Genomic DNA, 17,083 nt, shown 5'->3' on the forward strand with positions numbered 1-17,083 from the left:
TAAAAGATAACAAACTTTACTGGGATTGCTTGTCCCATAATGATTTATATGGTGAAAAACTGTGTAATAAGTGGCATGACTGTACAGTATACCTTAAATATCCTTCTAGTTTGAACACTAGCAACTGCTTTCTTCATGGGTCATTTCTTCAGCTTTGCGTTTAACCACTTCAGCTCTGTGCCCACCCCCGCCGACCCACCCGTGAGTCCAAAATTGCATCATCATAATCATTTTTTAAAAATCTATAAGTTGAGCAGCACAAAACTAGACATATATGGTATCATTTGAAAGATTAGAACCTCAGCTTTCTTGAGAAGATACAATAGAATATATGCAATAGTCCACCACTGTGTTAAAATGTAGAGTGTTTTCTGTAAAATGAGACCTTTTTATCAATTTAAATTCAGATATGCCTAATTCTCTAAAAAATGGCAATCAAAGTCAATATTGTGTGTCCGCGTCCCATCGGGATTTATTCTGCGTTAACAATCGTCTAGATGTACATTATGCCTTACTTATTAAAAAGTCTGTAGCTCAAAGTATGTCTGTTTTTGAAGGTTTAAGTATTGTTAAAATAAAGTTGAAAATGGGCTTAACACCCCACCCTACTATAGACTTTGATATTAGAAAGCCAACTGCTAAATACAAGCATTAAAATGCATAAAATAGATACATTTTGGGTAATTATATTCCTTGTTAATTACACTGAACAAAATACAATTTAATGATGTCAACCTTTCATTCTCATCCGCTATCTTGGTCGTTTTTTTGTTTTTGTTTTTTATCGAGCTTGGTGCAGTGTATTCTGTGACGGTCTTCACAGTGAAGGGTACATGGAATGATGCCTTAAAACTTCAGGCAACAGCATAAATAAGATACATACCTTTTGGAACAGCTTTTGTGAGAGGAGCGAATATATAAATTGCTGCCTATGTAGGCACTCGGTAGCGCAATAGGTTTTGGAACAGAGTGTGACAAAAAAAAAAAAAGATAGAAGAAGGGTTATCTTACCTATGCTGCCGGTGTGACTAGGAAAAGTTTGGCTCATTGACTCAAAACTGTCATGCAGCCTTTAAAAAAAAACGTAGACAGTGAGTGATTGAAAGCAGACTTGTGCATTAGCAGAACACAGGTGAGAGAAAAGAGACGTACGTATTTGTACTTCCAGAGGTGCTGCTGCCAAACCGGGTAGAAAAAACCTTACTGACCATCAGCTGTGGTGGAGACCTGTCACATACACAGTAATAGAGAGTGTTATCACATACACATTACTAAGGCACTGATTCCAGTGAAATATATTACGTTTACATAAAATACTCACCGTATGTGGTGAATTTTAAGAGTTGAACCCTTATAGCTCATAGAAACTGAGCCAAACATCATCTCTCCAAGCATGTTCACGTCTGAAGCCGGTCTGGTATACTTAACATACACATACAAGTATTCTATGTAGCCATGCATACAGTATACAAACTTGAAATTGTCCTTAACTAATCACATTATGTTTGAATGTTATGATTAGAATGTATAACAACTTTTGATTCATGGATTTCGTCATCATGTTTTTCTACACAAACCTGATATGTAGGAGGCTTGTCTTTCTCACTTGCTTGGCCTCCGATATGGCAAGCACCACTCCGATTGGGAGGAGTTTTGGTTTCATCAGCACTCTGTAAGATGAACAAAACAATCGGCAACATCACACTGTACCTCTCAATCTTTAAGGTCATCACAGAATCAATGGGATTTTTGCAAAAAAAGGGGTAATATGCTTCCATAATGACTACGCATGTCAAATGTCTAATGTCAAAATCATTCAAAAGTTCAGGGTCAAAAATCTAAATGTATTTTTCATTCAGCAAGGATGCATTAAATTGATCAAAAGCAATTGTTTTTACATTACAAAAAAAACACTCCATGAGTCCTGAAACAAAAAGAATCAGTTTCCACTACGCTATTAAGCAGCACAGCAGTTTAACCTACTTTTAGGTTACTGTACTTTAGTTTTAATTTACTGTAAAATTACATTTTACAGTAATTTCTTATTACTGAAAGTAATAAGAAATGTGTTTGAGCATCAAATCGTCATATTAGAATTGTTTCTGAAAGATCATGTGACACTGAAGACTGAAGAGTAATGACTTGCTGAAAAATCCACTCGAGGAAATTTACATTTTAAAATACATTAAAAAAAGAAAATAGTAATTTAAAATGTAATATTTCACAATTGATCACATAAATGCAGCTTTATTGAGCATAAGAGATTTATTCGGCTATAAGTGACTATTAAAGGTCCCATTCTTCACATGCTTTCGAAGCTTTGATTATGTTTACAGTGTGCAATATAACATGAGTTCATGTTTCGATGTGTAAAAAAACAGTATTTTTCACACAATTGACTTATCTGTACAGCGCTGTTTCCTCTGTCCTAAAAACGGCCTGATGATTTCCTTGTTCTATGAAGTCCCTCCTTCAGAAATACGCAGAGGTGGAAAGTAACGAATTACATTTACTAGCGTTACTGTAATTGAGTAGTTTTTCTGTGTACTTCTACTTTTTTAAGTAGTTTTAAAAATCTGTAATTTTACTTTTACTTAAGTACATTTTGATTAAAGTATTGTACTTCGCTACATTTTAAACCACATCCGTTACTGAGTAAAAATAAATCATTATTGCAAAGAGGGGAGGAAAAAAAAACGCGATCCGGAAATGACTAATATTGAATAGAGGGCGCGGGAGAGAACAAGCGCGCAAATATCAGATGGAGACGAACTAGACAGACGTCAGTGACGCAGACCCAGGTGAAAGCAAAACGCCGTCATGAACCCCTGGCTAGTATGGAAATACTTTGGATATAGAAAAAAATAATGTGGTGTTGTCCTGGAGGATATCAAATTTGCACAAAATGTGGATGCAAATGAAGAAACACATAGAACATGTTCGGGCACACATCCCTCTGTGCAAATAAAGGTATGTTTTACTTAGGCCGATTGATTTCTGTGACGCAGAGGGAATCCCGGAATCCAGTCATGAACATTAACTTATAACGTAGAATTGGCGTAATACACGCAAACTGGTGGATGAACGAAAAACTCAAATGTAGAGCTGTAGGCCTTAGAAATAAATCAAATCGCGACATGGTCTGTGAACATTAAAGCACAAAACATTGCTATATGAATATATGATCTGCTTGTTCTCTCTCTGTGAATGAGCTGCTCCGTCTACTACATATGGACTCTATTATTCTTAAACATTTTTACAAATTAATGATAAAAATAAGTTGTTAATTGAATTCATAATAATTTATTGAATTTAGTTTATTAGACATGTTTTATTGAAATTTTAATAAACAAAATAAACAAATGGTTTTAAGTTTGTTATAGAAAAGCATTTGTTCAACCAAATAAAATAAAAAAACAATCTTCTTTATTCATTTAACATAATTTTAACTAGTGATAATAACCATCATTTAATAATAGGTACAGTAAAAGTTTAATTGATGTTTTCTGAGACAGTTGTCATATTGTGAAAATCTCATTCTATCACAACCCTACAGGGGAGAGTCCCACCCCCACTGTTAAAAAAGTAACTAAGTAACTTTTACTCTGAGTACATTTTAAATGAGCTACTTTTTACTTTTACTTGAGTAAATTTTTAGACCAGTAATTTTACTTGTACTTAAGTAAAATTTCATTGAAGTAACAGTACTTTTACTTGAGTAGAATATTTTGTTACTCTTTCCACCTCTGGAAATACGTAACAAGTTCTGATTGGGCCAGTGCTTCCCGTGTTGTGATTGGATAGCAGCTTAGCGCACTTTGCCTGGAAAGGTCCCGCCTCTCACCATAATGGGGAGATGCAAGCGCTGAATGCGCGCTCTTCTCCACGTGGGAGAGCAACAAGACCACGCCCCCTATTTTGCGAGTTCTTGTGGGCGTAGGGTTAGTCAACAAACGGTTCTAGTGACGTCATTACATCCCTGCACTTCCTGCTGTAGTCCAAACCGGCCGTTCGCTTTAGGCTTTGAAAGGGAACTTCTGTTAAATAAAATATCTCGCTTGGCATTGAACTTTGAGCTTTATAATTTTACAGGTATTATTTATGCTCTAACAGCAACATTACACACTAACTAAAGTTTGAAAGATGGAATCGTGAAGAATGGGACCTTTAAAGAGCCTCTATTATGGTTTTACAAATATTCCCTTTCATGGATTGTGTAATATAGGTGTTTGTGAATGTAATCATTCTGCAAAGTCAAAAGTGCACTACAAATAAAGTTATTGTCTCCCTAAAGAAAGAATCGACTCTTGTATTTCAAATCCTACTGCGAAACGGTTATTAGTCACTAGAAAATAAATATACCCACGAACAACTTGACCAAATGCTTCTCAAATCCCGGAGTTCAACGTGGGATATGCTAAATATTTGCTTTGGAAAGATGGGTAAGTACCCAGTTTATTTGAACCAGCTTGCTCCTTAGAATCACAATCTGTAAGTATGAATAATTATTGATGTACTGTATATATTTTATACCGGGTCTTCAAAATACATATTTTTGTGTTTTATATTGTGTAAGTTTTCAGCTAACCGGCTAACTCAAGTTATTACTGTCTTATTGAAGTACTTCTGATAATCAGCTGTGGGCCACTGTACCTTAAACTCTATTAATTCAGATTGTTTGTCTTTCTTACTATAAGCAAAGCTAAAGGATGGAGCAAGATTTGTTTTTCAAATGTTTGTAACATCAGTCATTCACATTAGTGAACTATTGACATAACGTATGTGCTGTTATTGATACAGTTCCCGCATGTGCACTGCAATAAATTAGAATCATACACATCAGTTTGTTGATGGACAAACTCTTGTTAATGCTGATGTTGAGGAATTACAGTTACAACATTTCAATGTACCTCAAACTGAATAGCGCATGACTGAGAACGTCCTGCTCAAGTAGTCCTTGCGATGGAGGGTCAGGTTGAAAATTGCTGAGCTTTAGGAAGCTTTCAGATTGAGCTGAAGTACAGTTATGGGAATGGGCGTTTAGCTACCAAAACACATGCTGTATTGGTAGACCAATCACAACAGACTTGGCAATCTGGCCAATCAGAGAAGAGCAGGCTCACAGAAAAGAGGGATTAAGAGACTGATTCATCCGTCGAGCCATTGGAGAATCATTGAAAAATGTGGTGATGTGGAATGTATTATGATATGAGAAAATTTGACCTTTGGTGCATGTAAACCTGTTATAGGAGACCTCCAAAAAAATCAGGAGTCTTAAAAATAGCATAATAGGGGCACTTTAAACCTTTGACAGTGGAACATTCAGACGTTTTTACTTTAGATGTACACACCGATATCTACTGGTAGCAATCTAAAAGATTGAATCAATTACATCGTTCCCCCAGTAGGTGGAGACAGGTGTTTGTTAAAAATGTATTTATCACTGAATTATTCTTTCAAGAGATTTGTTCAAAATGTTGATTCGCCAGTGATGAAATAAGAGAAGTCTTGAATCATTAATTCTAAACTATTTAAAAAAATTGTAATCCAACTTAATTAAAAAAAAACTTTTATAGACTGCACAAATTAAAATTTGTCAGAACCTCAAGTAAATTATGTTATTTTGTTTAGCTTGTTCTATTTAAAATCATGGGAGAACTGTGATTTTAAATTAAAAAAAGATTCCATTTATCCAATCAATCAAGCAACTTTATTTATATAGCGCTTTTACAATTACGATTGTAATTGGACAATATTGCAACAAAATTTGATTTGGCTGAACAGTCATTCCAGAGAATTCATTCTAGAGATTATTTTGGCAAACTTACCGGTCAGAAATCATATTAGATCGAAATATTCAAAATTTCAGGCAGGGTATCACGCAAGAGACAGGTTTATTCAGGATGGTGCGTCGATTACACAAGAGTATGAATACTTGAAAGATCGGAGTTATTGCGATTATTATCCAGAATCATGTAGCTCTATTAGAAAATGTCTCACAGAGATCATGTTGTGCAATGATGTGGAAATAAAAGGGGGGTGGGGGGGGTGAATGATACGGAAGTTTCTGCAATCCCAATATCCACCATAAGAGATAATTCAATGGCAACACACACACACACACACACACACACACACACACACACACACACACACACACACACACACACACACACACACACACACACACACACACACACACACACACACACACACACACACACACACACACACAGTTATGTCTCCCTCTCTCTGTGACAAAAGCTGAAGAGCTGAATAAACAGACCAAACATGTGACAACTTACTGACAATAAATCACATTCTGTTCAGAGCGTCAGAGACATTCAATAACAACCGTCTAAATGCATGAATATAGATGGGTTGACATAAAAAATACAGCTTTGATTTAAGACTGTCAAGACTATGTATAAGCAATAGTAAGAAATGCATTTCTGACCATTTTCTTTGCATGTGAAATAAGAAAATTTTCCTTCCTCTTTGCAGGAAGTTGAATGTAATGTGTTGTAACTCCACATTACATTGAGCACTTTTCTGCACAGATAGTTTTAGAACAGTGATACAGAGCAACATTGATGTAATCAAGGACATTTCAGTGTTTTACTTTCAAGTATTGAGTATATCATTATTTATTTTATTATTTTCGTCATTACTTACATTTAATATTTCTTAAATTAATTTATGTTCCTTTCTTTATTGTTGTTTTTTCCCCTCTTACCCTGTATGCATCATAAAAATTATAAATATATTATAAAAAACGTTATTTCCTAATGATAGGATCATTCAGAAGTACATGCAGAGAGGCAGATGCTACACAGTCAAGAATATTTCAAAGTTTCCCCACATTTTATTCTTATGGTAAATTATGGTATGGTAAAGAATTTTCCTCTGTTCTAAGTTCTTCCTTATTATCTCAGAACACTGAACAGGCACTGACTTCTTGATTTCTCACAACATGACCCCCTGAAAACATCATTGATGATGCTTGATGATTATTTATAATAATATATATATATAAACTTCATTTTAAATCAAAAGTCAGTGAACAATAATATTAATCCATGATACAACCCATACACTCACTCTCTCATGAGTATTAAACGCTTTGACCCAGTTAGCTGAGTAGTCACACCTGTCATGAGATCCAAGCAAGCTGGATTACAGAGCATGTGACTCCTCCCAAAACAGTGCTCATGGACACAAACACACAGACGCACACACACAAAATATATAAGCAACTTACCGGCTCGGATGTGTCCAGTTTATGTATTGCTTTGGAGTCAAAGAGAACCTGCCGTCCTCTTCTCTCACAGTCTTGATACACTATCAACCTGATCTGAGCTAGATCAAACTCTGCAGATGCCCAACTGAAAAAGACAAAAACAGAGGCCATTGTGGTCAAAACATTTGAAAACAAAAAAGAATACTTACTGTACAACTTCTACTATATAGCAAAAGCCAAAACCTTTTCAAAATGACAACTTCAATGTCAATTCTTTAACAAATAACTGGAAATATTAAACTAGAATACAGTTCACTTGAAATAAACATACTTTTATTGTTAATTCACACAGTTCTGGTGGATTTTAGGTGAATTACAACTAACACTAATGTTCAAAGGTATGGGGTCATTAGAATGTATTCCTATTAGAAGTCCCATTAGTTAATTATTTTAAAAAAATACAGCAAAAACAGTAACATTATAAAATGTTATATAATATTTTATTGCAGTAAACGTATATTAAAATGTAGATTATTCCTGTTATGCAAAGCTGAATTCACAGCAGCCATTACTTCAGTCTTCTGAATCACATGATCATTCTAATATGCTGATTTGGTGCTCAAGAAACATTTCTTATTATTATTATCAATGTTCAACAGCTGTACCAGCCAATATGTTTGTGGAAACAGTGCTAAAAATATACTAAATCCTTTGATTAAAAGTTCATTTTCGTAACAATACAAACGTTTTTACCGTCACTACTGATCAATTTAATGCATCCTAAATAAAAGTATTAATTTATTTTTTATAAACATTGCACTGATCCAAAACTTTTGAACGGTAGTGAACATTTTGGTCCTCACACAAAGCAATTGTCCTTTTTTTAATCTTACACTGTACGCTGAATCAGTCACTGAATTCACATAATAAAAGAGAAGCATGAACATTCTTCAGAATTGCACCTTTTTTGTTTCTCAGTAAACACAAAGTAAATAATTACAACTTTAATTTTTGGGTGAACCATTCCTTTTATTTAAAACATAAAACTGCAAGAACTTTCAATAAAGCATTTAATTGCACCATACCTAAATGAGCAAAAAATTAATTATCTTCTCACAAATACAGAGACCCTACCTGCTTTCCATCCTGGTGTATTATAAGTGATCAGACACTCATTTCAGCCTCCAAGCACTACATATACATCCAAAATAGACATGAATAACAACCACAAGATGCCCGAAACTGGCCAAGAGAGCAGCTGAAGGCACGCAAAGTGGACCATTCACACAGTTGCATGTTTCTTCTATTAAACCTCAGAAGATCACCACAGTCTAATAACGGAAAACACAGGCAAACCGTCTCCATCTCCGCTTGTCCGGGCTCTGAGTGCACAAGTCACACGAAACCACACACACACACGCACACACACGCGCATGGTGTCGGCAGCGCCCCTTCTCTCTGGCTGCGTAGATGATGCAGTGTGTTTGTTATATCAGTGTCCATGTGTGAGTTGGCAATCACTATGTGTCTCTTTGCATTGAGCTTACGGACTTTGTATATGGACTGCTTAGTGTTAATGTGAGTGTGTATGTGTGTGTGTGTGTGCGTGTTAGACGATCCATCGCTCAGTCCTTTCTAACCCAGCTGCTGAACAATACACTGCTATGCACAGGCCCCCTTTATCCTTCACACACACTTACACACACAGAGGGCACAGGCTCTCTTTATCCTCTCCTATTGAGACTTTGCCTGAGTGTGTGTGCCAGTATATAAGAGAGAGACAGAGGGATGGAGGAAACGAGAGAGAGAGAAAAACACTTGCTTTGGGATGGTACTGCCACTACACATTCACACAAACAGACCCTAGAAGTTATATTAGTTACACTCAAAAATACAAAAGGTTTTCAAAATAAGATAATACCATGTCCTAAAACTAACTCTAACCGAAACTGGTTTACATTATTAGATTCAAAGCAAAAACTATTTATGATATATTCAACACACAAACATCTAACCGACAGTGATTCACTTCTAAAAAGCAGAAGAATGCTCAAAATAAATTAGCCTTGACGCATCCTTTTTGGGATTTTCCTGATACTTCAGATCACATGATCAGCAGCTGCTCGCTGTGTCACATGATCACTGCAAATACACACACTGAGATCTCACTGATTGACAGCTAGAACCATTTCCTATTGGCTGACTGAAATCTGTCTGTGCGCAGAAAGCTGAACTGGAAAAATCATTCACAAATTCTATATATCCGCGACCCCTTGCGTGTTTGTTGATTTAATATTTTGACTAATTTGACCATGCTTTCACCTAGCACTAACAGTCTAGTATTCTTAACTGCATTTCACACATTTACCATGTTCATATTGCTACCCAAAAAAGTCCAACAAGCCTCATGCACTCAAAGCAAAGTTCACAATACATCAAGCAGCTTCAGCAGCAATGAATAAAGCACTAAGAGACACCTGTCCGCTAACACACAGATTACAATACATATACAATTAACATTTAATGTGTTAACATTACTGCTTCAAGATCAAGCATAAAAGAAAGATTAATACAAGACATCTCATGTGGCATATATACCACAAAAGATCAATTTACACAGGCTATTTAATGCTGCACAGAGGTAGCATTAGAAATACAAGATATTACAGTTCAAAAAGACCTTCATTAAATTAATGTTTTAAATGTGAATTAATGAATTTAGATATATCAACAACTACTACAAATCAGTCTATGAATAAATAAACATGAAAATAAAATGACTGTTTAATCTATATTATTTATACATGTTTAAATGAAAAATTATGTATACATTTGAATGCAAATAATTAAATATATACTACTATGCATGTACTTTTTAGTTTAAGGCTGCTCTGATGCTACATTTCATTCAGACAGAATCAACGCAACACCATAACAGATATTAGAGGCTGAGGTGCTGCATATTACTTTTTTTTAATGGTTTTTGTTTGTTTTTAACATAGAAGTTGAGAAGTCACAGAGTCTGTTTAAAACAGCCTTAAGTCGGCTGTGTAACAATGCCTTAAGAATGGCAATTCACACATGCATATCCAAGCAACATACTGGCCAGGTGCCAACTAAAGCATACTTTTTTTTTGGACCAGATATTTTTCATATGCAAAGTTGCAAAAAACATTTTTATTGTATAGTGGCCGACGAAGACGAAAAATGTTTTTTTTTTTTTTTTTAAATAATTTAAACACACACACACACACAGACACACAGACACACACACTAGAGTACCTCTTCTGTGAAGCATCCTCTGGAATTAACCACCTTGTGGTGGTTTTCTTGAGACCCTTAATCTTCATCTTCAAAGGTATTCCACTTGTTTCTCTACAGAGAGTGTGTACATGCATGTATACACTCATCCGGTTCTCCTAAAAAAAATTGTTCTTACTTTGTCTAGAACCAAGTTCTCCAAATCAAACGCCATTTATGAAATTAAAAAAGAAGATGAATTCAAATAATGGGAAGATTCAAATGGAAAGACAAAGAAAAGAGGGAGAGGGTGTTTTGGGGCAGCATTTGTTCAGAGACAGGGGTTTCTACTCTTATCTATCTGATGACAGACTGAATACTGCTCTAATGTCACATGACTGTCATACACACATTCACACACCCTCTCACAAAGCATGTGATTCAAACACAGTCATAGGACGCGCTCACTGGCCAAAGTTGCAAACCTCAGCAAACAAACTAACATGTACTCTTTGCTAGCACTAAGAATGCATGTTGCAACACATACAGTCAGTCATATCCTCTCCCACACAAAAAGAGTGAACATTTTCAAAAAAAGTAAAGGTTCACTATAGAGTTTTCACACACAAAAAAAGACAATATAAGTAGTCCATTAAATAAAAAAATGTTTGCATGGAGTGGGTCTCCTCATGGGGGCAGACATTTTGAAATCACATGACCAGCAGAAAAATAATTTATCCAATAAAAGAACATTATTAAAAAACTTTAAAGGTGTCATGAACTGGCTTGGAAGTAAACACCCATGGCTAGGATTGGATAAGATTTGCATATTTAATGAGCTTCGGCTCCCCTGTCAGTTCAGCGACAACCAAAATAATTCTCTCACATGGCTCGCCAAACGTCTTTAATCAAACAAACACAATGATTTATCTCTCATCCACCCACGATTGGCTGGAATATTATTTTTGTATTACTTGATCCACCCGATTGGAGGATATAAGTGCGAACCCCACACACACATGCATCTGCACTTCAAATATCAAGTCAAGAGAGTGAACAAAGCAGATCAGTAAAGGAATGTTATTTCACTATTTAAAATTCATTGGCCTGCAGATTTTGGTAGCCCGTCTGGAAAACACATAGCCCCAGGGCTATACAGGGACCAATTTCTTTTTTGTACTCTTCAAAAAATGAATACAAAAGCAATAAAATAATACTAATTATATTTTAGTAAGTATTGTAAATATATAAGGCCTACATACAAACGAAGGCTCTTTCTTTTAAATAAACACCCGTTACATCATCTATGTTTACACTATTCTATGTAGCTATACAAGGTAAGCTATGGGTAGGTTTTTAGTCTGGTAATTAATAAATTCTAAATTGTATTTTGGATTATGTGTAATTTGTGTTGGGGGAAAAAATCCTTAAAATATAAGAATTACTGTAGTTTTAGAGGAAAAATTGGATTGCGATATAATTATTAATAATTGCAACAAAATATTTATTAACTAGTTAATAATTGTAACTATTTAAAATGAGAAAATGTACATTTTACAGATGAAATGCAGTTTTTTTCTTCTTCTGTTATAACATCTGTGCACTGAAATGTCTTATATTTTTCTATTTGATAATGTTATTGTATTTAAATTTGCCAGTCATTGCATGATTTGCATGTTCTGTACATTATATAACATTTTGGCATAGTTATCTGTATATCCTTTTTTATTATTATAAATGAGATCTCTAATTGTAGTCTTTGAAAAACATATTTTGAATTGAAAAAAAATAATTATTGGAATTTAATTTTACATTATCTCTATGAACAATGAAAAATTCTCAATTAACACTTTAAACTTTTTTTTTAATTACAAACTTGAATGACTTCGTTAGACTTTAATGTTAATATTCTTTATTCACCATTCACTTTCGTTTTTTTTTTTAAAAAGTAAATGGTGAATAAGGATTCGGAATATTATTATGCTTCATCTTGACTTTTTAGTGTTTCAGTAAAAGGAAATATAAAAGGAATAAAAAATAATAAATTAAATTAAAGACAAATCCATATTTCATATCTGGAAGCCGAGCTAAGTGAGCAGACCCTGTTACTGCACTCCTGACATGTTAGGGGTGTGTGATGCCTCAAAAATCCAAACACACACCTTGTTTCTATCAAGTGTTTAGTGACACATCACACATCCCTAGGCCAGACCCTCAGTCACTCCCCAGAGACCAAATATACACTTTAGAAAACAAGAAACATAAAGAAAAATCATAACTGGAAAGAATCATTATAATAATATAGGAAAATAAATATTGATTAAGGTTTTGATAATGAATTTAATTAGGATATATCTGTGTGTGTGTGTGCACCAAATATTTTCATTTGTGTTCCGAAGATGAAAAAAACGTCTTACGTGTGTCGAACGACATGATGGTAATTAATGAATTTAATTGAATACTGCAGTATTTAATTTAATTAATAAGAATTTTCCTTTTTAGGTGAATTAATCCTTTAATTATATTGAATGTAATGTATATTGAAAAGTCCAAAAGGAATATAAAAATAATTTGTATCAAAATTAAAAGACGGTCATACAATTGGAAAATCATACGAATAAACATTTCTACTTTCTACCCCCCTCCACACTGAGTCCACCCACTCTGACTAATAACAAGAAAACACACAGCAGAAGCCATAAATGCAAAACAGATGGGAGAAGTGTGCAAGCAAAAATGCACCGGACGAATTACATAACGCGTGGATTGGGAATCAGCTGACTGGACGCGCTACGCAGAACTCGTGTGTGACAACGTTGACACATAGATCAAGTAACACGGCATGCAAGATATGGCGCAAAACGCTGATCATAAATTCGTACATATTTGCACAAAACCCTACAGATTTTGTTTCCCGCAGAGAGGTGTCGCATAATAAAGCGCTCAGACTGGAACGCGCTACTTTACATGCACAGACTAGCTCGTGCAGGTGTGAAGAGCGCGTGACTGTGTATCTATAGGTGTAGTATCAGCGCTTGTTATTAATGGTCTTACCACTGCTCCGCTCCCCTCGAGCAGTCCCGGGCGCTGCCGTTACCGACGGCTTTCTTGCTGAAGAGCTTCTGCAGCAGCGTCGGCATGCTCGCGCTCTATTTTTCACAAACACACACTCTGGGATTCCCGTTTCTCCATCATGCTGGAGTCATGTGACATATGCACCAGCTCAGCTACAACGCTAAAGACTGTCAATAACCCACGGGCGCTCTCTGCTGAGTGGACACGGATTTACAAGCGGCACGTGCAGAACGTGCATAACGTGCTGTCCGGGCAAGTAACAAATTATGTTAATGATCATTTTGGAGCTAAAAATAGAACTATTTGTAAAATATTTTTTTTAGCATATATCATTTCTATAAGGTGTCCAGAACAACATACTAAAAGCCCTAATAAATCATAGTCAAGGAAATGTTAAATTCTCATCAATGTGTGCATGTGGCCAGACAATGCAGCTAACAATTTTGGTTCCCAGTGTTCATGGGATACACCCGGCCCAATGGGGCAATTTTTTTCTTTACTCCTCAAAATAAGACGTTATACGAAAGTTTGGTATTACAATTAAGTTTCTTTGAAAATTAATTTGAATATTCAAATGAGCTAATCGAATATGCCCAAAATATACCTTAATTTTGAAATGTTCCTATTATATTAATTATAAAAAAAGAATAAAAAAATATACATTTGTATCAAAGCAAAAGACGACGACGACCACTTAGTTTTATCCAATTATGTTCTGGTTGATTTTTTTTAAATAAATTCATTCAAAAATTCATAAATTAATTTTGCAATTCTGTAAAAATATGGAAATAATCATGACCATTTCATTGTGCACTGGCCTCACTGTTTTAATTGTTCCAGCTATCCAGCCGCTAAACACTTCCACAATAAAGTCCACGAAGGCACTTTTCATGATTAAACTTCATAAAATGCACCTTCGTGGAGTTTATTATGGAAGTGTTTAGCGGCTGGATAGCTGGAACAATTAAAACAGTGAGGCCAGTGACACATCGTATGAAGAATCTTGAACAGCGGAACACAAAACTAATGTAATAAATGAACGGAACAAAAATACCGTCGAACCGATTCAGTCCGTCCCTTAAACCTTTCCCCCCGAACGTCACACGTGTGAACGATAGACATATATCAGCCAACATGGTAAGGGTTTTGTTAAAACCTTTGTTTAATTAAGAATTATCTTTGAATTGTGTGTTTAACAATTAGTATTCACATTTCAGCCGAAGGCAGCGAAAGGTAAGGGACAGGTGGAGAAGGTTATTCACCCATACAGCAGGAAAGCTGCATATATGGCGAGAGCTGCAATCAAACAAGAAAGGAAAGAAAAGTACGTGTATTTACTTTAAGGGGAAATAAAATATATATTTTATGTCGCCGCGGTTATCTTTTATACTGTTATACATGTAGATGTATTATTTGTTTAATCACTTCTAGGTCAAAGGGTGAGAAGGCACATCGTCTAAATTTAATTGGTTAGTAGGTGTGTGTGTGTGTGTGTGTGTGTTATTGTTTACTGCCCACTGCCCGTGGCAGCGTACCAATTTTATACTTCAGCTAGCATAAGTGTTCTGAGAACGTTTAACAAAAAGTTTTATTAGTCAACGGGCATGTGAACGCCAGAGAAAACGTAATTCTGCTAACATTATGGAAGCGTACTTTTGAATGTTCGGTCACTGAACTACTAAATTTAAAGTTACGTGGCCTTAACTACTAAATTTTTGTGCTAATGTTTAGAGAATGTTATTACAAACCAGATAACTTTGAACGGATGTTCTGTAATGTTACTAAAAGAATGTTTAATAACTTTGCCAGAAAGTTCTGTGAGCGTTCCCTGTTAGCCGCTTACATATCATTATTCGTTTTCTGCAGGTGAAAAACTGTTGTGGTTCCAAAGCCAGCTGGACCCTGACAAGTCAGAATACACCAAAAATGATGCTTGTGAAATGATTGAGAGGTACAGCAATATATGCAGTTATACTTCTGCAAAACAACACTGTCTTTGTTTTAGAAACGTTAGCTGACATTGAGAATGATCTTGGTTTGCATAAGATGTCTTCCTCCTCAGGTACCTTCACCGGTTTGATGGAGAGCTGGAGCAGATTCAGCTAGCGAACAGTATCAAAGGACGACAGGGTCGTCAGCATGGATCTAGAGAAGCTATCATCAATCAAACAATCGAGCGAGAGAGAGCTCAGTATGAAGGGAACGGCTTTGGTAAGTTGTATACATTCTCATGAAATTTTGGGAAGGTCTCACTCTCTTTTATCTTTGTTTCTTGCCTTGCAAGACTTATGAGAGTAGTGTTAAAACTGCTTGAATAAAATGGTTTCTTGCATTAGCTGGACACTATTTCCCCAAAAAAACAAGAGTTTCATATATTTAGTATAAAATAATTAATTTACAAATATTATGCTATGGTCAGTACTTCAGAGCAACAATGTGCATCCACCTCAAGCCAAGCATAAAAAATACTTTCATTTGTTTATTCAAAATCAAACCTTCATTTAAGATGGACGATGTTAGGGTGGGACTTGATTTAGAGCCTGTAAACAAATCATCAGAGAAGAGATGTTACTGCAAGAGGGAAGGGACGTTTTAATTCAAGATTATGAGGGCACATGAATAAAATAAAAAGATCTGCATGGATAAATCAGAATTAAAAATTAGAATTGTGTATGTTGATTTTATGGTGACTAACCTTTATTGCCATCCTGTATGCATCTTGTGCTTATAAAGTAAAAAAAAGTCTTTATTAACCTATGGCAACATCATGCTCTAGTCTGAAGGGTTAAAAGTTTTCTTTCTTTTTTCCCTTTACAGAAATCCCTGACATTATCAACTCTAAGCATCTCAAAATATTCAGGTAATTATTACATAAAACATCCTTTTTATGAAATACTTTTATAGTAGGACAACAAATTTAAATAATTCATGGCACAAAGCCATCTATGTTCAACCCAAACAGTAACCGTTTCAAATTTGTCTAACTTTGAGCCACATGTGTTTAACAGAGAGTGGAATGGTGACCTCAAGAAACTCCCCAACATTAAGATGAGAACGGTTTCAGGCAAAGGCTCTGACATCACATCGTCTGCAGTTTCACAAGAAAAACACATGGAGGAAGAGAATGAGGAAGATGCATCTCTGGATTCTGATACTGACCTATAGTAATGTGAAATCCTGCAGCTCTATTACAGTACATAATACTGTAGAGAGTAATGGACAACAAGCTGTGTGTAAGGACTTAAAATAAGACCTTGAGTTCTTTGCTGCTAGTGCTTTTTACTAGTAGCCATAGTATTACTGGGTCTCTTGCAAAAATGTCTTGTTGTGAGGAAGGGAGGTACTCAAGTAGCACATTATAAATAATACATAAATAAACAGGGACTTTGAAACCGTTTGATACATTCACTGGTTTATTGCATTGACTGATTTTTGCATGTTTCTTTTATAATATGCATTTGAGTCACCAAATCTCACTTGATCCTGACATGCCCCTTGGGGTGTTTAATTACATATATTTTTATTTTG

At 35.3% G+C, this 17,083-nt stretch overlaps 2 protein-coding genes across 5 annotated transcripts in view; one reads left to right on the top strand and one right to left on the bottom strand.

The window, feature by feature from the left end:
- Window positions 1-14,244, bottom strand: part of fnip2 (folliculin interacting protein 2) — a 29,123-nt gene extending 14,879 nt beyond the window's left edge. Inside the window, exons 1-6 of one of the 4 annotated variants that reach the window (XM_067441799.1) lie at window positions 13,535-14,244; window positions 7,262-7,385; window positions 1,578-1,670; window positions 1,322-1,422; window positions 1,153-1,227; window positions 1,012-1,070 (exon numbers count right to left, since the gene is read on the bottom strand). In XM_067441799.1, the coding sequence (XP_067297900.1) occupies window positions 1,012-1,070; window positions 1,153-1,227; window positions 1,322-1,422; window positions 1,578-1,670; window positions 7,262-7,385; window positions 13,535-13,620 (538 nt within the window). In that variant the 5' untranslated portion in view covers window positions 13,621-14,244. Of the gene's footprint in view, window positions 1-1,011; window positions 1,071-1,152; window positions 1,228-1,321; window positions 1,423-1,577; window positions 1,671-7,261; window positions 7,386-8,374; window positions 8,837-10,522; window positions 10,666-13,534 lie in introns of those variants that run through there. The other 3 variants (XM_067441798.1, XM_067441801.1, XM_067441802.1) reach the window with 3 other exon arrangements.
- A 280-nt stretch (window positions 14,245-14,524) lies between these two features.
- tma16 (translation machinery associated 16 homolog) lies at window positions 14,525-16,963 on the top strand. Its single transcript, XM_067441807.1, has 7 exons — window positions 14,525-14,692; window positions 14,773-14,879; window positions 14,987-15,024; window positions 15,422-15,506; window positions 15,618-15,766; window positions 16,373-16,415; window positions 16,564-16,963. The coding sequence occupies exons 1-7, from the start codon at window positions 14,591-14,593 to the stop codon at window positions 16,718-16,720; spliced, it is 681 nt and encodes a 226-aa protein (XP_067297908.1). The 5' UTR covers window positions 14,525-14,590; the 3' UTR covers window positions 16,721-16,963.
- Window positions 16,964-17,083: the final 120 nt, after the last annotated feature.

The sequence above is a fragment of the Pseudorasbora parva genome, chromosome 4 (genome assembly GCF_024679245.1).
Source record: "Pseudorasbora parva isolate DD20220531a chromosome 4, ASM2467924v1, whole genome shotgun sequence".
Taxonomy (NCBI): domain Eukaryota; kingdom Metazoa; phylum Chordata; class Actinopteri; order Cypriniformes; family Gobionidae; genus Pseudorasbora; species Pseudorasbora parva.